Source organism: Branchiostoma lanceolatum, chromosome 14 (assembly GCF_035083965.1).
Source record: "Branchiostoma lanceolatum isolate klBraLanc5 chromosome 14, klBraLanc5.hap2, whole genome shotgun sequence".
In the NCBI taxonomy this organism is placed as follows: Eukaryota; Metazoa; Chordata; class Leptocardii; order Amphioxiformes; family Branchiostomatidae; genus Branchiostoma; species Branchiostoma lanceolatum.
Genome location: NC_089735.1, coordinates 13,046,578 through 13,066,932, shown reverse-complemented (window position 1 = coordinate 13,066,932; position 20,355 = coordinate 13,046,578). Strand labels below are relative to the sequence as shown.

The window sequence follows — 20,355 nt, the reverse complement described above, 5'->3', positions numbered from 1 at the left end:
AAAATAGAGGCGCATCTGATCATGGTAGTGTTGCCGGCGGAGCTTGATTGATTGATGAGAAGTAGTCTTTTTTCCTATGCCCTGCAAGCTTAGAGGTACTCAACTTGTAAGAGGCTTTGACATCATTCACTTTTACCCAGCCACATTTTTCTTTTGGTAATGGAATTGTCTGTACATCTCAGAATCAGAGCCTTGCCCCATATAGTTCTAAGGATAGAATTTGTTAGCCATGGTCCACTATTAATCATCTTGGTACATGTACATTGTATACACAAGCACTGGCACTTTGCTTGAGATATATAGCTGGAAATCTTTTATATTACTTTCAAGGTACATGTGAATTATATTTTGGATTAGAATAGTTTCAATTTCTCTGGTTGGGGACAAATTCTGCTTATAAGACCAATGTTTCATTCATTCATAGTTTACTAATAGATAAATCTTAGTCTTAGTGCACCAGCTAACTTTGTCGTCATCCACATTTTAGGAGAGCCCAATAATGCCGGTTCCGGTGAAGACTGTACAGAAATGCTGGTCAGTAATGCTCTGTGGAACGACATGCCCTGTGATGCTCTGCGTGGTTACATGTGCAAAAGGAGAGGTGAGTCATAATGTTTTTCTACCCTGGGAGTTAACCTGACAAGAAATACTTAGTAATTTACATTTTTTTTACAACTGTATTTGAAAGAGTTTGAAACAAGCCTCGCTCTTGTAGACTGATGTGTCACTCCTTAGCATGTTACAAACAGGCACTTATACATTAAGTACATGTAAAATGTATATGTTAGGGTAGAGATTGCAAGGAATAGATCCCAATCGGATTCTGTACATTGAAAGATACATGTATTACCTTTAAGTTAGTACACAGTCAGAACTTTTCATCTTCGATTCATGTCACTTGATATCAATGGATCGACTTGAAATTTAGGATTTATTAATAATAATAGTCTTTATTGCATATTCCTGCCCAAAAGGGCTAAATGCACAGATGACCACATGTGGTCTATAAGAAGCATAATGCAAAACTTAAATTCTTGATAAAATGCTACATTCTAACATTGAAAACTGAAAAACAGTCAAAATGTGGACTATTGCTAAACTAATGTTCATCACCCAGTAGTTTCTTCTCTCTTTTTGAAACATTTGGAAACATGACTACATACTTTGTCCATTAATGGGAGACCATCCTAACACATACTTAGTCCAGCATCCTGATCGAAGTCTCTGTGCACAAAGACTAGAATCAGTACCTCTATTCTGCCAATTTGCAGTCTCTACTCTCCTTTTCCTGTACATGTATGAATAACTTTTTGGCAGACCATGATTGATATTGTTGCTGTCGTTAGAGACTGAACTACATAACAGACTCTTACACATTCAACAACTTTTTTATTTGTGTTCAGGAGATGTCCCGACAATGCCACCACCGTCAGATGGCTCCACAGATGGTGAGAACATTTTTACATTCCCAGATTGCTGGTAAATGTTTTGCATCAAGCCTTGTATACGTAGTCACCAGCAGCTATCAATCTTTTTGTTAATTTTTCTCGTCATGTTATTGTACATGTTTACATGTGTACATCATTTTGCAGTCCATACTTCTTTGAATGTCTGTAACACAAAGTACCACATTCGGTGAATAGTAAGGACAACCTCAAGCCAACCGTACACACTCACGCCGCAATGCAGAAAAGACGCTGTCGCCGCAAGTTCCCGTTTAGAACTTTATTCAAGCTCACATCCAGACTAGTTTCGCCATACCATCGAGAAAGCCACACCTAGGCAAAACTAGTCTGAATCTGGGCTTGAATAAAGTTCTAAACAGCAACTATGTGGCTATAGCGTCTTTTCTGAAGATACGGCGTGTGTACGGTTGGCTTGAGGTTGCCCACTACTACTGCCTACAAAGTACCACATTCATGATAGTTTCTGTCTATCATCTTGTAGCCTTAATGTATCTGAACTGAGATGCTGACCCCATTAAGGGAATTATGGAGCAAGCCATCCTTTTTTTGGCATTTAGCATGTTACAAACTTGAACTTTTTTCCTGTCTCTGTAATTTTCAGCCACCTTCACTTACCATCTGTGTGAAAGGTACCAGTTCGACTTGAATTGCAACGATGACGAAGTCATTGAGATCATCGACGCCAACTACGGACGGACGTCCCAGACCATCTGTGCGGACAGCCCTATCTCTGTAACCAATTGTCTGCAGGACACGAGCGCGGACGTGGTTCGGGGGATCTGTGATGGACAACAGACGTGCACGCTGCAGGCTACTAACACAGCCTTTGGCGACCCTTGCCCTGGGACGTACAAATATCTGGAAGTGACATATCGTTGTGTGAGACAAGGTGGGTCGCTATCTATCTGTCACTTGAAGGCCACCTACTTGTAATAATGCAGTCAGATTTGGGCGACGCCTCAGTGGTAAGCCTAATAGTATACTTTACGCCCTAAGTGCTATTTTACGGACATTAATCATATTGTAGATCTTGATTCATGTCTGACTCAGTGATCAAAAAGAGTTTTGTCAAGCCATAACTCATTGTTAAAGGCCACACCAATTTAATTTCTTGGTTAACGGATTTATTTTTAAATTTTAGCAAAACAAAATCGTGAAAACTTGCACCTGACCCTGTTCACTCCCTGAAACTGTGTGCACTAAAGTACAAACTTTCCTCTGAGATTCTGTTTTCATGTTGATTTTCCGATCTAGCATTTTTTTTAAATTCCGTTAACCAAGAAATTAAATTGGTGTGGTCTAAGTGCTATTTTACTGACAGTAATCATGTGATGGATCTTGATTCATGTCTGACTCAGTGATCAGAAGAAGTCTTGTCTAGTCGTAACTCACTGATAATGCATCACTAACAAACTTGGATTTTGCAGCCTGTTTACAACCACTTGGCATGGAAAATGGGGACATTCACGACAGCCAGCTTGCTGCGTCTGGATCGTGGAACTACCAACATGGTCCTGAGCGGGCCCGTCTGCACCAAGGCCAAGGTGGAGGCGGTGCCGGAGCATGGTGTGCCGGTACCAATGATCCTAACCAGTGGATAGAGGTATGGAAACTTGTTACTATGTAACTTTTGTTTGTTTGTTTGTTTGTTTGTTTGAAACTTTGTTTATTCACGATAAGCTCAAATTGGCAGGCAGGCCGCTTTTCATTGAGGTCATGAGGGAAGAGGTAAGGGTCAAATGTAGCAGAGATACACAGTCATTTGAGACCTAATAACTCTATCAACATTTAGGTTTGCATTAAGTGCTGATCATACATTTATGTATGTAAGTACTATCATCTCTACTTTGATGTACAGGTTACTTTAAAAAAAGGGTCTTAGGTTACTTATTTGTTGTTATTTTACAACTGGTCAGAATGCAGAGATCGTATGTCTTTTTTTTTACTTGAATCCCTATGAAACCTGTTTTTCCTGTTGAATATCTTTGGTTTCTGATAAAAAAAGGTTCCTACTATGATCTCTGTACGTGGGAAATTGATACGACGCTTTATTATCTCTGATGTCCAGGTGGACCTCCTGAATCCTACCAGTGTGACGGGTATCCAGACTCAGGGCAGGGCTGACTACGACCAGTGGGTGACAACATTCCGGATCCAGTACAGCGACGACAGAAGCACCTGGAGCACATATGGAGATGGGGATGGAACTGTAAGAATTATGCTTAATAATAGTGCTGCGTACCTAAACGTAACATCAGGTACAGGTACAGGCACCGGTACAGAGGTTTAGGTACAAGTTCGGACCTGTACCTGTACCTGAACAATTTAAAAAAGCAACATGTGTTCTTCTGAACTTCTTCACTAATGACAGAAACACAAATGAACTGTTTTCAATTTGTCAGTATCTTTATCTAAAGACCATAACTAGGTTTCCTACTGCCAAACTCCCTAGGCCTTGCTATCAAAACTCCCGGCCTGCTTGAATGATCTGTTGCATATTAGTTACATTGTATATGCTGTTCCAAGGTATCATTTTGGTCACGTTTGGTGTTGCATATGAGATCAGGAGATCAGTCACAAAATAAGCACATATTTGGTGTAAATCTATATCGGTACAGTACCGCTACAGTACCAGTCCGCAGTACCGGTCCTCAGCACTACTTGATAAGCATCTACATACAAGAGCCAAATCACAAAAATCTGTGCTTGTACAGTGAAGACAGTTGAAAGCTTTATTTCTAAAGCTTACTTCTGAATCAGTTTAAAAGGTAGAAAATAATTACAGACCACAGAGAATATTCTGGGTATCACATACAGAGACCACATCTCAAATGTTGAAGTACGAAATAGAGTCAAGCAAAATATCGGTCGGCCATTAAAAAGACCTCTTAATGTAAAGAGAAAAGCTGAGTGGGCACATTAGTAATTTGTAACATGCAAAACTTTGAAATCTCTCATAAAAACATTGCAAACTTACAGAAAGCAAAGTGACATTAGGTCATTCAGCTGTAAAAGTAGACTTCACATGTCAAGTTAATTGATACTTCCTCTACAAAGTTCAGTTATGATTATACAATACTAAACTTTCTTCCAACACTAAGGTATTCACGGATCAAATTTTTGACGACCACTGTCGCCTTCTTCAGGATCAATAATGACCAATCACTGCAGAACGTAAAATTGCGGATACATGACGTCAGCAATTGGCCAAACTTGCCTCGGGAGTTTACGTTCGGCAGTGATTGATCATTATTGATCCTGAAGAAGGCAACAGTGGTCGTGGAAAATTCAATCTATGAATACCTTTGTGTTGCAAGAAAGTTTAGCATTGTATTATGATTGCTACCAACACAGATGAGCTTTCATTATAAAGTTCAGTTATGTCCCCTGAGGTAGATGGAAACATGTATCTTTCTTAATCATCTAATTTGCCTTCATGTCGTCATCCAGGATTTTGCAGGAAATTCTGACCGTAACACTGTTGTGACCAACATGTTCCCCAACCCAATCCTGACCCGCTGGCTCCGGGTCAATCCGCGGACGTGGAGCGGCCATGTCAGCTTGAGAATGGAAATCATGGGATGTGACCCAGGAGGTACTTTTGTGTACTATTTGCTCAATGATCTTTGTGGTATATAATCATGTAGATTATGTTCGTCTTTAAACTATATTAGCTGTGCTACCTTCAGTTGATTTTACCTTCAGTGCTATGATATTTGGTTTTGGCATCAAATTATATTCTCCCTGATCCTATTGTATTGAAAATCTTCTTTTGTGAAGAAAGGAAAATGAATGTTGTTTGTTTTGATAATGGTTATGAAGATGATTACTTTACATAGAGCTTTATGATTGATATAGGTGTGTCTAGAAAGCCACATGATGTAAGAATGAGCGAACAGTGAGAAAAAAGAAACTAAAATGACACCACATTCATGCACCTTGATAGTCATGCAGTAGGTGATCAGTTGTTGTATTTTTTCCTCAGAACTTGTGACCTGCAGCACTCGAGCTGACTACAAAGATGATATGAGATATCAGTGAGTGAAAGTTATAGATATTTTCTAGCTAGTATATGCCAGTCTGAACCTAAAACAGCGAGCAGATTGATATTGGAATGCGCAGAGCACTTTGGACGAATGCTTCCAACTTTTCATAGCTTAAAGGTACAGGTCCAATATTTTGTGAAACACTTCTCTGATACACAACGGATCATAATGACCCCCAGCGGGGCTCTTCACGCCTCGTTGAAAATGAAAAAAATCTCAAGATCTATTCTGAAAATCTCATGATCTTGTGCTAGATCTTGAGATTTTATGAGACGATCTTGAGATTTTATCAGACAATCTTGAGATATTTTAAAAGGTCTAAAGATTTTTTCAAGATGGTTTCAAAGCATCTCAAGATTTTTTTCACAACATCTTGTAAGTTTTTCGTAGTAGATGCTCCCGCAGTACTACTTTCCTTCCTCTTGTTGTATTAATCTTAGATATTCTACAACCAGGCCTCTTTCTTTAAGTTCTTAAAGCAACTTGATTATGTTTATGCAGGGTCTACTGTCCACCAGGATGCGTGTCCAATTACCACTTCCTCTGGGGAACTGGCATCTACACAGATGTAAGTGTGAACTTTGATGAACAGGCTCTCCAGGCTAATTATGGATTTCCAGTTTAATTTAGGACTACCTCAAACTTAAACCCAAATGGCTTTATATCACATCTGGTAGGTAAAAATGAAGTTAGAAATATGTAACAGCCACTGATGACCCCCTAGGGATTGACCCAATTCTGAAGAAATCTGCAGAATTCTGAGAAATTGAGATAGAATTCTGAGGAATTCTGAGGAACTGGAGCCAGAATTCTGGGAACTTGAGACAGAATTTAGAATTTATCTACATGCAGGAAGAGAGAGATGATGTGCAGAAAGAGAACATCAAGTTGAAGGAAGAAAACACCAATTTGGAGGGTTTAAGTGTCGGAAGGTATAATTCTGCAGAATTATGTCTCCAGTACCCAGAACTCTGCAGAATTCTGTTCCATTTCCCAGAACTCTGTGGAATTCTGAAGAAATCTGGCTCTATTTTCCAGATGTCTGCAGAATTTTGCAGAACTGGGCTACTCATGCATTGTGATTTGAAGATCATGCCTTTTCTCGCTCAACAACGGCTGTTCAGACCGACAGTGCTATCATGGCCACTCACACTTTTTTAAAGGGCAGCTTTATAATTTTTTTGCAGTGGCATATGCAGAGTTGGCCATCCTAAAGTGTCATTTTGTAAAATGTACACTGAATGCAACAGTTAAGATTATTTTGTGATTAAACAACAGTTGTAATACCTAATATATAGATCTTTTGATAATTGCTAGCCTTATGTTCTAAAGGTACACAAAGATGAAAATAACAATTAGAACAGAAAACTTGAAGCTCAATGTATGTTTTTTGGCTGTTTCTGTCAGGATTCCTACATCTGTGTAGCGGCCCTCCATGATGGTAGGATCACAAATGAACACGGTGGCAGGGTGACGGTTATTAAGAGTGACGGCCTGACGAGTTACCAGGGATCAACTCAAAATGGTGTCACTTCAAGCTCGTAAGTACACTTTGATGAATCCTCCTAAAAAATAACAAAAAGCAAGCCAATGTTTTGTAAAAGACATCTGTTCATTTCAGGTCAGCTTTTAGAAAAAGTGTTTTGGGGTTAACCGTTAAGTACTGTAACAATTGTGGCATGTTTCAGACTAAAGGGTCAATTGATAAGCTAGTAGTAAATTTGTCATCAGTCTAGCTGAAAATAAGTCTTCTATGCTTCCAATATAATGTTGATCTATGACTGCTAAGGGTTGTTCTGTAACAGCAAGTAAGATTAGAATATTGTCCAGCAGACTCCCTGACTTTCAAAATGTACTTGCCACTGTAATAACTGACCTGTTACCTGTTCACAGGTATGGCGACTGGACAAGTCATTTCTCATTTGCCTTTGATATGGGACGTAAGTATCATCATGTTTTGGTCTTACTCTTCTTGTAATTGACATTCTCTTCTATAATGATTCATATGTTTGAAATTAACATGGACCCTCAGTTGATTATTATACCTCTTAGATGAATGTCTTATGAAGTGAGGTGATACCTCAAAATATTCCAGTTGTGGCCTGGCGAACCTCTGTCTCGTATCAGCCATACAATGATTTACATCATTCACCCAGACGGGAGACCTGGCGCATCCCCGTCTTGTATGGCAGCCAACGAAAGGGTATATCACCCCGTAAAGGGCGGTATAACCCCGTCGTAGTGAAAGTATGTTGACTGATGAATGAAATTCCAGTTGTTCTGTCACATTTTTGTTTGAAATATTTACTTACTATCCTCGTCTAATAATCAAGTTTGGTTTTTCAACCCATACGTAGAACTGCGCTGCCCTCTTGGCTGGTCCCCATACGGCAGCAACTGCTACAAGGTGATGACGGATGCATCCTCCTGGTACGAAGGTAGCACCACGTGCCGCAGTATGAATGCTGAGCTGGTCTCCATTGCAGACTTCAACGAGAACTACTTTGTCACAAGCCTCATTGCTGGAGGTACGTGGTTCTTTTCTTTCCTGTAGGAATTTATTGTGAAAGTTTGAGATGATATTGTTACCAACTTAATGTACTTTTCTTCAAGTTATTGATTACTGTACTAAAATCAAATCATAGCAATCAAAAACATCAGAGGTGCATTAGGCTATCATAAGGGTTTTCAAAATGTCGAACCTTTCCAGTCTGAAGTTGTGATGGCACCCTATATGCATCTGTCCCTCATTGCCTGGATCTAGTTAACATACATTTGCAAGTATGTTGCAGTAGCTTAATAATACGCCAAAAATAGTTACTCAAGCAACTGAATAAAATTTTGAAACAGTCAGACGTTTCAGACAGCATCCACTATCTTTTGTCAGTGACTAAGGAATTTAGATCTGGTAGAACTAGGTTTTATACCAAAACTCTGAATAGATAATGTTAAACGAAGTGAAGAGAATTTCAGATGGTTCAATAGAATAGTAAGTTAAGACAAAGTTGTATGCTAATGAATAGTATTAGTATAAAACCTAGTTCTACCAGATCTTTCTTTAGTCACAGACGAAAGATAGCGGATGCTGTCTGGAACGTCTGACTGTTTCAAAATGTTATCCAGTTGCTTGAGTAACCTTTTGTTGGCGTATCGTATTACCTGGATGTCTAACCTTCATCAACGTAGCTTAACAAATGCTTTCTTCCTTCGTAGCCGCCACCAGACAGGTTTGGATCGGACTGAATGACCAGGCCATACAGAACTACTTCCAATGGTCAGATGGATCGAGGAACACGTACACCAACTGGAACGTCCTGGAGCCCAACAACTGGGCTGGACATGGCAACGGTCAACTGGAGGACTGCGTCTCCATATTTGTTGCTGTAAGTTTTCAAAGGCAACCAAAGCAATATTAGGGCCAAAAAATGGAAGTAAAAATATGCTGAAATCTTCATGATAGTGACATTTAATACTAACATTGTTTAGCACATTTGCTAAATAACTTCATACTTTGACCATTATCAAACCGCACAAAATCGTGCCATACCATGATAGTTTTTCAAGCCTACAAAAACTCCAGCCAAGAGTTCTCACATCACAACGACGTCATATATTTGCATCATGGACGTTGCTATACATTGTAATAATGTTGTTCGAACTAATCATATATAGAAATGACTAAATAAGTTGACTTTCAAAATCCGATTTTCGGGCCCTAAGATTGCTTGGGCTTCACATGAGTGAAATTTTGTGTTCAGGGAAGAGAATCCTCTGGAAGCATCAAATCTGACACAAGGCTGACAAAATCTAGCTCTTTTCAGTAGGCAGTTTTACAATACAGCGAAACCAGTTACACTACAAATGACCACCTATGCATTGAATAAGAACCTCCTGAACATTGTTGAGACTTTTTGGTGGTCCCTTAGATCATTTTTCCCATTCAGACATTAAGAATCCTGTCTGTAGTAGCCCCTTTTCTACTTTGACCATTTTTGTCAAATCTCTATAGATATAGACAATGATAACCTCAACGAAAAGTGGCCAACTGGCCAAAATTAAAAGCTTTTCATGAAAGACTCAAACAAACAAACAAACAAACAAACAAACAAACAAACAAGCAAACAAACAGGTTTCATTGTACTCCTTTATCACCAGTTTGATAACTATTACAACATAGCCTCTTATTCATAGGTAACAAAATAAGAACTCATGGCTTCTATTCAATATGCTGCAACTTCTTATAATTACCAGGAGTCAAATAGTGTGTATCTTAGTTGAAGACCAGGTCCTTGGTTTTTTATAACCCCATTGATGATATATTTTGCTCCAGGATGATGGGCGACCTGATAGTCCCACCTACAGTGAACATGCTGGCCAGTGGAATGATGAGCTGTGCATAAACACCATGCCCTACATCTGTGAGGCACCTAAACAACTGCTGACACCACCCACAGTCGAACCAACCATTCAAGGCTGTGAACGGGTAAGTTGATGTTCATCAAAAGTTATTTGAGCAAAGTTGTATAGGCCAAATGTAAAAATTAGAGGTTCTGTTCCTAATCTAGAACCAGGGCTGTCTCCAGCCTTAAATTTTTCCGTCCCACTCATTGTTTGGGGGCTGAATTCTTTAAATATTATTACATATCCATTTGTACATGTCCCCGTGGCGCAAGCGGTAACGCAACCCCGCTGCTTCGCCATCTGGATCAAATTCCGTGGATCCTAGGGCCCGAGTTCGAACCTCGGGGTCGACTCGAGCTCGGACATGTTGTAATTCGTCATCTTGGATGGTGACGTAAAGCCGGCGGCCCCGTGTATGAGGGAGCTTCAGGCATTACACTCAAACGTCAAACCTCTACACGTAAAATAACACAACACACTTATCTAGAAGAGTAGGGGTGACCCGGTGTGCTTGGCTAAAAACGCGAGCCGTAGCGAAGCCGCATTGCACTATACCACTAGTTACTTGAAAAAGCATCATGCTTCACCTCAAATGATGATGCCTTGAAATGAAACAAACTAAACTTCCCTTGCCAAACTGTTGTCTAATGTAGCATTAATGTCACACATCACACGCATTAGCTGAGCACATTTGTCATTAATGCTGGATTTCCTCTGCTCCCTGCATGACTAAAGGCCGTGGCAGAAATGCTGGAAAGATACCAACTAATCGGTTCAAGCCTTGGTTCAAAGTATGGCTGCTAGGACATTGAGGGAGTCGTACTTGGACAGCCATAATTACTATGAAATTACCATGGCAGTGTGCACGAACCAACTATTGGTGCTGCATATGCATTTCTGGCATTAAGGCTACATGTACATTAGACGACAGTTTGGCAAGGGTACTGCTAGAAATGATAAAGCTCAGGCCTGTAATGAAAACAGTGAGTGATTGTGTTGCGTGTTTTCAGGGCTGGCTGGGCTACATGAACAGATGTTACCTGATCAGTGAGAATGATGAGACATGGCAGAACGCCAGGCTCTTCTGTCAGAACAAGGGGGGAGAGCTGTTGCATGTCCGGGACAGGTAAGAATAGCACGCTGAATTTTAAACAAGAACACCGATAGATATTGTACCAAATAATTGTAATTTTAGAGCAGTAAAATGAATACCAGCACTTAGTAATTGCCATTGCCAAAAAACGTTCAAAAACCAATGTTGCAAATCCTTTAAACAATCACATTTTTAGAACAAGCTCTTATACAAAGCATAATCTACGGTGCAATTCAGACAACCAATGGTTGCCTGCCAGGCTGTTACTTGTAAATATTGAAAAACAGTCCGATGATGAGTATTCATGAAGTGTCTATTGGTTTTATATTATAAGCGTGACCCCATCTTGCTTTCAACTATTTTGTGTTTCCAAGACAATCTTGCTTTTACGTATATGTATTTGTGGTTGAAATTGAAACTGAAACAAACTTGTTTGGAGAGTATCTTCTGCCACTCAATCACAGGATCATTGTACTCTGCATGCTCCCTTTGGGAACATAGTGCCTCTTAATGGATGCACTGGAGGGTAAACTTTTGGACCGCTCCACCTGATTGTGAAGATGACTGATGATGATGATGAGTGATATCCATGCACAATTTAGCTGCATATGGTGCAAAATAATGATAACTTTTCAATTCCATTCATCCTAATCATGAGCTGTTTCATTGTAATCTGATACACTGGTTCAAAAAGTTATTTAATAATAGTTATTGTTATCAGTACTTTTTATACACAGTGGCTACTAGTGTCTCATAAAGTAAGTATACATTAAAGAGTGTAAATGGTTTTTAATGTCATATACCTTTATTCATTTCCTAGATTTGAGCAGTCCTTCATCGGAGCTCAGCTTGGACAGTTGAATGGTTTCTTCTGGATAGGACTGTCTGCTACTGTAGATGCCTCCACTGGAGCGACTAATTATGTCTGGGCCAACAACATGCCCTTCACTTATGACAACTGGGACCTTTTCCAACCTGGTAAGATGAATGCCTTCCAAAATGTTTTTATAAGGACAATATTACAATCTTTATGTTTTCATACATATAGAAACATGACAACATAAGTGCATAAATAAATATGACTACACAAAGTATGATGATAGGAAGTGCTAACACGTATGATGTAATATTAAGATGGAGCAATATTGAGGTATACGTGAAATGCATGCGTGCAAAGAAAGAGGAAGGTCACATTGACTTTAAGTCCTTTTAAGTTAAATGATCATTATTCGTCGGTGTCAGAAATGGACATTTTATGGGTTGGGTGTCATTTTAATCAAAGCGATTGTGCACCAAACTGTGTAATAGTTGATCTATGTCTGGACAGCTTTTCAATTGCAGCTACAGTTTTAAGTATGTGGCGTCAGATGGCCGATTGGCTAGGATAGCAGGCATGAGATTGAGAGGTCACGTGTTTGATTCCTGGCTTGACGTTATATCCTTGGGAAAGGCACTTAACATGACTTCCCTCACTCCACCTGACTTTGGTTAGGGAGATAAAAGACGGTGGAAGGAGAGAGATGGGCTCCTCCTTTTAGTACCATACTCTAGACACAGTGGATTAATGGTCCACGTGCACTGCACCTATCTCCTCAAAAGCTTTGGGACCTTTACCATTGTAAAATATGATCTTGCAATATGATTCAACAATTCTGTAGTAACTTGAAGGCACTTGGTCTATGTTTCCGTGTAGATGACACCCAGGGTAGCTGCGTCGCCATGAATGCCGGCATGGGTGGTTCACTTTGGGACGACCAATCTTGTGACTCCCAGAACAAGTTTGTGTGTGAGGTGGAGAGGATCGGCGTGACGCGCCACCCTTCCCTGGTGCAGACCACCATATCCACAGACCCCTGTGCCGCTGGATGGGTGGGTCAACCTGGAACAAACAACTGTTACCAGGTGAGTTAAGGGGCATCTCGCTAAGATTATGGTGGGGAAATAGAACATTTAATAAATATATTACATTGTAGCAGGGCTGCCTCCAGATCTAGATTTTTGTCCATCCTACCTATTGTTTGGAAATTCCAACCCTCTGAAAAGCTATTTCACAGATCCTACCTACCTACCTAGTCCCTTGACCTCCGGGTCGTTAGGGTGACAAGGTAGCAGTGAAGATGGAGATCTGTCTCCAGGCTCGTCTGTTTCTTGCAGCAGTCAGTCTTTCGGCCAGGCTTAGGGACGTCCACTCTGCGATGTTGTCCTGCCAGTATTTCCTCTGTCGTCCCCTGCGGCGACCTCCTTCCAGAGTGCCCTGCAGTATATTGTCTTGACCAGGTTGTCGTGGCGTGTCACGTTTCACAGATCATGTGCCTATTAAAAAGCATAAATGATTCATAATGCTTTTCACAGATCAACACGCCAAACCAGTTCAACGTAATGTCATGGGAAGAGGCACTTGCAAACTGTCAGTCTAAGGGTGCGGACCTTGCCAGTATACACAGCTCTGAAGAGTCAACCTTCCTTCTGACGCAAATGAAGTAAGGAAACACAGTTGAATTCCTACAGCTGCTTTTCTGTGGAATTTCGTTTGCTGTTCTTTGCCTGCATTAATGTGCTTAGACCGCACCAATTTAATTTGTTGGTTCTCAGTTTTCACTAAAAAGAGTATGGTTAAGGTCTCACACGGCAATTAGGCCATCCCATTGGATATAACGTTAAAACACGAACCTTTCATGGCCGTAATTTCAATAAAAACACCGAGTTTCCGGAGATGTTTTACTTTCTATTGCAAGCCCACACGCTCTTTAGACAACGAAAAAAATGTCACCAAAATATAACCAGGGGAGCGATATCTAATGTCATTTAAAACTACAAATACCTACCAGCCGCAAGAGGCTCTCTGTTGCCGAGAGAGCCCGACCACAGTACTCATGTCAAAATAGCGTGTACGGCCGACAATCGCTGGGATGCCGAAACTTTCCTGCCTTATCCTGTCAGACATAAACAAGCTTTCACCTCAAATACTTTTTATATCAATTGGTATCGATCAAAGGCAATTTATGATCGACTTAAACACCGACCTTTGGGGCCCAAATATTTTTTTAGCCCGCACTATTTGGGCATCTACACGCGGACTAATTCAGGCATGAGACCTTAGCTGGATAAACATTATAAAAACAAAGTCTGAGGATAATGTTTATGCTATGATGCACTCAGTTTTATGGTGTGAATAGAGTCATATTCAAGTTTTCCCCCTGCCCTATGCCTGATGTGTAATCGGTATACTTTCACATTAAAATGTCTGATAACCAAGAAAATGAATTGGTGATGCCTTGCAAAGTAATGTTTGTGCAATTTTTAATGAGATACAAAGTCATGTGTTGACGGCACTTGAACTCATATATGCCAGCAAACAATTTATTGCTTTCTTGTTTTCCAGTGATGCCTTTGCTCAGTACTGGATAGGACTGAATGACAAGAGTGTTGAGAATGGTTTGTCAAACTTTTGAATTTTTGGGGGATGTTTTTGACATAGTCTTACGAATGGAAATGTGAAAAGTTTTATTTTAAATGTTAATGACCGCATAGCCTATCAACATGACTGCCTTCTAAGAGAGATTAATTTATTAGCAAGTCATTATGATTGTAACTGTTCATAAATACAGCCAATGTGACATATCACTAACATTACTTGTTGAAACTTTTGGAAAATATCTCATTTATGGTAAATGTATTGATATTAAATCCTTTCATGTGCTAAAGACCGTCAATGTGCATTGTTTAAAAAGGTATTTTACATAACATATATTGCTTCTGAGAAGGTGGTCCAAGGTAAAAGAATATGAATTAGAATGAAATCCATTTCCTTACATGTATTTTCTAAGATGATAATAGAAATAGAAATCTTTATTTACACGACAAAAGTACAGCGACTTTTGTACGGTCTTCTACAAATATACATGCGAACAACAAACAATGGTTTACAAAATGATTAACCTAAGTAATACTATATGAATACTTCAACATATCGAGTTCAACGTGTTACTTACACTATTAGTTCTAACATCTAAACATTCTTTGATATATTTACCTATTTGTACACAGTAAGGGTTGTCTCCTTCTAGAGTGTATTCGAATTTATCTATAGACTGGAATGACTATAGACTGGAATGTATCAAATTCTTTTGAACAAGCAGAGAGAATGGTGAACAGCTTTGAGCGTTTATCATGATATCGTGGACAATCTAGGATAAAGTGTTGTTCATCTTCATCATGATGATTGTCATAATTGTATATCAACCCTTTTTTCTCCAGGATTCACGTGGACAGATGGGAGCCCTGTTGGGTTCACGCTGTGGAATGACGGCGAGCCTAACAATGCTGGGGACGGTGAACACTGTGTGGAGATGGTCGCCAACTCAGGAACAGCTCACTGGAATGACATGGACTGTAGTGCTAGTCGTAACTGGTTCTGCAAGATTAGAAGAGGTACAGAGACTCTGTGTATGGCATCTTAGGCCACACCAATTTAATTTCAAGTTTAACGGAATCTTTTTTTAAATTCTTGATTGAAAAATCAACATGAAAACAGAATCGCAGAGAAAAAGTCTGTACTTAGGTGCACACAGTTTTTCAAATGCTAGATTGAAAAATCAACATAAAAACAGAATATCAGAGTAAAGTCTGTACTTTGGTGCACACAGTTTAGGGAGTGAACAGGGTCAGCTGCAAGTTTTCACCCCAGCCTTCTGTTTTAATGATGTCCTTGTGCTTAAATCAAAAACAAAATCTGTTGACCAAGAAATTAAATTGGTGTGGCCTTACATAGCAAGTTAGCAACAGATCCAGAAATTTTGTCTCCATGTTTTCACTATTTATAAATGTTAATGCGTTATGGTAGAGACATATTTCAACGTTTGTGAGCGCCAGGAATTCGGTTGTTGTCTCATTCTAATCTATTTTATTTGCCACACAGGAGTACAGCCAATACCGGTGACAACAATAGCACCTGTCACATGTAAGTAACCCCTTTTTTTTCATCGTATAAATTAGAAAGGAAGAAATTTTACCTACCAATTGAGAGAGAGAAAACAATGTCAGTGTGACATCAGTCTTCTCGTCAAATTACACATGTAAAGTTTGCATTGAGAAGGCTTCATAAATTCCATCATTACAGACCCACAAATGTCAGCAAACTGTGATGTGAATTATTAGTCCGTAGGTGGTTTCCTTGAATGCGTGGCTGACATTCAGAAAAAGCATTTTGCAGATGTATGTTTATGCAGGATGGGAAGGTAATGAATAGTTGTATGTGTCTGGTTTGGAGAGCACCATTAATCATTGAAAAGGCAAAGGTTCTTTTTAAGACTATAGAACTGTGCCAGTGTCTGAAACACTGTTCATGCGTGAGAATGCATGCCACTGATTACTGCAATCACTGTGGTGCGTAAGACATGAAAAACAACCTGTCAGAATGCTCTTTAAACACTGTAATAGTATCATTAGTCTTGCATTGCGTATTCACATATCAGCCAGCAACTTCTAATTCTTTATCTCTATACTGGGTTGTAATATTTGGCCAACAATTTTCAATCCATTTGACTTTAGCCAAATATTTAGTGTTTGATATCAGACACACACTCATATTTTCTAAAATGACTAAATCAGCAATGTAGTATGATCTAAAGAGTTCCTGAAACTATGTTACCAAGTCAGCCATTGTAGGTAACCATTGTGCTGAAAACTGATAAAACCATGTCTTCCATGGTGCTGAAATCATGGTGCTGAAACCATGATGCTGAAATCGTTGTGCTGAAACTATGGTGCTAAAACCATGGTGCTGAAGTCATGGTGCTGAAATCATGGTGTTGAAAGCCATGGTGCTGAAATCATGGTGCTAAAACCATGGTGCTGAAACCAAGGTGCTGAAATCATGTTGCTAAAACCATGGTGCTGAAACCATGGTGCTCTGTCTTAAACCATGTCTCCACGGTGCTGAAATTGATGTTACTCTGCAGCTGCCCAATTTGTGATAGCTTTAAAAAAAAAACATGCTTGAATATGCTCCACTTTGATTTGAAAACTGCATTTTGCCTGCTTCTTTTGATCTTTTCCTGAGTCCTAGAAGGCCTCTGCATAAGTTTTCTTGCAAGAAAAGTGGAATGCTTATGATGATGATGACCAGTACACATAGATTGAGTTGTTCTATTCATTACAGATAGCTACTGTGATGGAGACCCTAACTGGGTATCTTATGGAGGATCTTGCTACCATTTCAACGACACTAATCTGATGGGATGGCTGCCAGCACGACAGACATGTCTCCTGCTCGGGGCAGACCTCACGTCCATCACTAGCCCAGATGAACAGGACTTCATCTTCAGAAATGTAACTCATAGTTTTTTTTGTTAGAAATTACTCGCAATGGCAGCCTTCCTAATGCTGAATTGATGCAGGGTTTACAGCTTTCACATAATTCACAATTTACACATATTTTATCCACACTGGCATTTTGTGGAACTGCGCCACCAGGTGACCTCAATTAGACATTTCCCAACCGAAGTCAGGTACCCATTTACACCTGGGTGGAGTGAGGGAGGTCGTGTAAAGTGCCTTTCCCAAGGGCACAAGATCGGTGACATGACAGGATTCGAACCCGGAACCACTTGATTCTGAGCCGAACACCTTGCGTCGCACCACACGACCCCACCAGTCACAAGTCAAGTCATTTCTAGTAGAAACTGCTTTGTTTCTGGGGGAATAGCTTATCTAAATTGCTCCTCTTCCCTTCTTTTCGGGTCAATACCATTCTGAAATGAGGTCTTTTGTAAGTACATGCTGAGTTTTAGTAATATTACTAATAAAGATAAATGAGCTTCTTTCTAACATATGTACGTATGTTGTTTGGTTGCATACTGCATGTAGCATGTAGATTGTATGTAAAAACTTAAGGATCAAGCAAGTTGAAATCATCACAAAGGTTTCACAATATGATGATGTCCAGATGGTCATACCTAACTAAGCTAGAGTTTATATACCTGCGGTAGTCAAATGCCAAATTGATAACTGAGTTACTTTTTCTCTGTTTCTAGATTTTCCGGTCCAGAATCAACACTTTCTGGCTTGGAATTCGAGAGTATGGTGTGAATCAGATCTACAGGTATGTAGCTTTGTTTTGTTTCAAGGCAATTTCATTTGAGGTGAAGCATGATGCTTTTTCAAGTAGCTAGTGGTACGGTAGTGCAAAGCAGCTTCACTACGGCTCAGGTTTTTGGCCAAGCACACCGGGTCACCCCACTCTTCTTGATAAGTGTGTTGGGTTCTTTTACGTGCGGAGGTTTGACGCTTGAGGCTAATGCCTGAAGCTCCCTCATACACGGGGCTGCCGGCTTTACGTCACCATCCGAAATGACGAATGCAATCCCTTACAACATGTCCGAGCTCGAGTCGACCCCGAGGATCGAACGCAGGTCCTAGGATCCATGGAATTTGATCCAGATGGCGAAGCAGCGTGATTGCGTTACCGCTTGCGCCACAGGGACATCACTTTAAATTCCGCTTGTACCTCACTACAAACTCATAACACTGAAAAACATTTGCTCTGTTTTGCATTGTGGTACCATAGTTGTTTCAACGGAGAAATTACAACACAGTGAATGCCTCCTCTCCCCTCCTACTACAAATTGAAGTCCTGGCAAACCTAATTGAATCAATTTTACAGAACTCAAATTCATCTTCTTGGCATTTTCTACAAAAATAAATGGAGACAATATTATCTGAACACTGTTATTCACAGAAGGAGAAATGCACTTTCCCTCACACAAATTGATAGTAAACACTTGATGCATGTACTTTATTCTCCTTGCAATAAAATCCCTTTGGGGATTGAAGTCTTGGGATCAAGAGCTCCTGTGTAATGCATTTAAAGAAGGATGGAAAATTCTACATGTGGGCAATTAAGGTGGTGAGAGTGATTGATGTTCACACATTGATGCCAGCAACATTCATTTCAATTCAAGGTAAAATTACCGGCTAGATAAAAGGGAAGTAGAATTATTCTGTTATCGGTAATTTGTTGAGGGTATCATCTTATTACAATTTTCCTCTTACTGTTATATAAATAGCTCAGACCCCTTCGAGAATTTATTGTGAAATACTACATAGGCTATTGTCAAGGACAATCAAGGCTTTAGATTTCCCCAGTGGTGGTAGACTGAATCCCTTTGAGAAAGTGATTACAAATGAAACCTTGCCAGCATTCAAGTACAATGGCAATTGCAGGTATTCAATTTCAAATTGGTAGCATTGAGATGTAAAATTCTTTTGTCGTTCTAACTTTAAGATTTTTTCAACTGCTACAAGTTAAGCACATGTAAGCATGAATTGACAATGTTGAATATTACTGCAAAATATTCAATATAGATTATCTTGCCTACTGTATTACCACCTTGAGGCAGAGATATATCATGCAACTAGAAAGCCAACAGTTGCAACAAACACGGAATGTTTTCCCATTATATTTTCAGTTTTTAAGTTTCAGGATTTTTTCTCTCGTTTGACAGAATGATGTACTGGCGTCACAATGTTCTTTAAGACTAGTGACATGTAAATCTCACCTAAACTGTCACAGTGTTGCCACAAAGTACTGTTCATTAGATAGTTTTAAACAAGGCTTAGGCCACAGTCACACCATTTTGATTTCTTGGTTAACAGCATTTAAAAAAAATGCTAGATTGGAAAATCAACAGGAAAACAGAATCTCAGAGGAAAGTTTGTACTTTGGTGCACACAATTTCAGGGAGTGAACAGGGTCAGGCGCGAGTTTTCACCCCAGCCTTCTTTTTTCATGATTTTCCTTTTTTGTTAAATTTAAAAATCAAATCCCTCAACCAAGAAATTAAATTATTGCGGCCTTACAGCTAGATGTGCAGACGTTAGGTGTGACATGTCTTTTGGTCGTGACCAGCTGCTGTGTTAGGCTGAAGGGCGATTATATTGGCTAACATAGATACAGAATGATGCTGATGGTACTACACACAATATATGAGAACAGCATTTTAAGAAATGTAGTCAAGGACATGTTTGTACAGTGCCCCAGGGATCTAAAATGAAACAGCCCTTGAGGTAGAATAATAAATGTACAGGTTTAATTACACCATACATTCAAGGCTCATATAATCTTGGAGGAATTCATATAGTGTCCATACATTGTATATCACTGTCAGAAGTATTCTCCCTGCAAAAGTTATCATAAGCAACATGCTTGTTTAATCTTTTGTACGACACAGCTGGTCCGACAACTCTCCATATGTCTATCTCAACTGGAACGACGGAGAGCCTAACGATAGCTTCGGCGAAGAACAGTGTGGGCAGATTTACAAGGGCACAGGTATGTACATGTATCATT

At 39.7% G+C, this 20,355-nt stretch overlaps 1 protein-coding gene across 1 annotated transcript in view; it reads left to right on the top strand.

Moving 5' to 3' along the window:
• The first annotated feature begins 491 nt into the window (after positions 1-491).
• The window catches only part of LOC136448394 (macrophage mannose receptor 1-like), a 37,055-nt gene continuing 17,191 nt past the window's right edge, over positions 492-20,355 (top strand). The window contains exons 1-23 of the mRNA XM_066447840.1: positions 492-601; positions 1,404-1,448; positions 2,068-2,355; positions 2,894-3,069; positions 3,535-3,675; positions 4,917-5,061; positions 5,452-5,503; positions 6,014-6,080; positions 6,920-7,053; positions 7,406-7,452; positions 7,870-8,040; positions 8,726-8,895; positions 9,843-9,995; positions 10,924-11,039; positions 11,827-11,984; positions 12,700-12,908; positions 13,359-13,486; positions 14,389-14,441; positions 15,264-15,437; positions 15,925-15,966; positions 17,167-17,336; positions 18,041-18,108; positions 20,237-20,337. Of these exons, the coding sequence (XP_066303937.1) occupies positions 529-601; positions 1,404-1,448; positions 2,068-2,355; positions 2,894-3,069; positions 3,535-3,675; positions 4,917-5,061; positions 5,452-5,503; positions 6,014-6,080; positions 6,920-7,053; positions 7,406-7,452; positions 7,870-8,040; positions 8,726-8,895; positions 9,843-9,995; positions 10,924-11,039; positions 11,827-11,984; positions 12,700-12,908; positions 13,359-13,486; positions 14,389-14,441; positions 15,264-15,437; positions 15,925-15,966; positions 17,167-17,336; positions 18,041-18,108; positions 20,237-20,337 (2,881 nt within the window). The 5' untranslated portion in view covers positions 492-528. The remainder of the gene's footprint in view (positions 602-1,403; positions 1,449-2,067; positions 2,356-2,893; positions 3,070-3,534; positions 3,676-4,916; positions 5,062-5,451; positions 5,504-6,013; positions 6,081-6,919; positions 7,054-7,405; positions 7,453-7,869; positions 8,041-8,725; positions 8,896-9,842; positions 9,996-10,923; positions 11,040-11,826; positions 11,985-12,699; positions 12,909-13,358; positions 13,487-14,388; positions 14,442-15,263; positions 15,438-15,924; positions 15,967-17,166; positions 17,337-18,040; positions 18,109-20,236; positions 20,338-20,355) is intronic.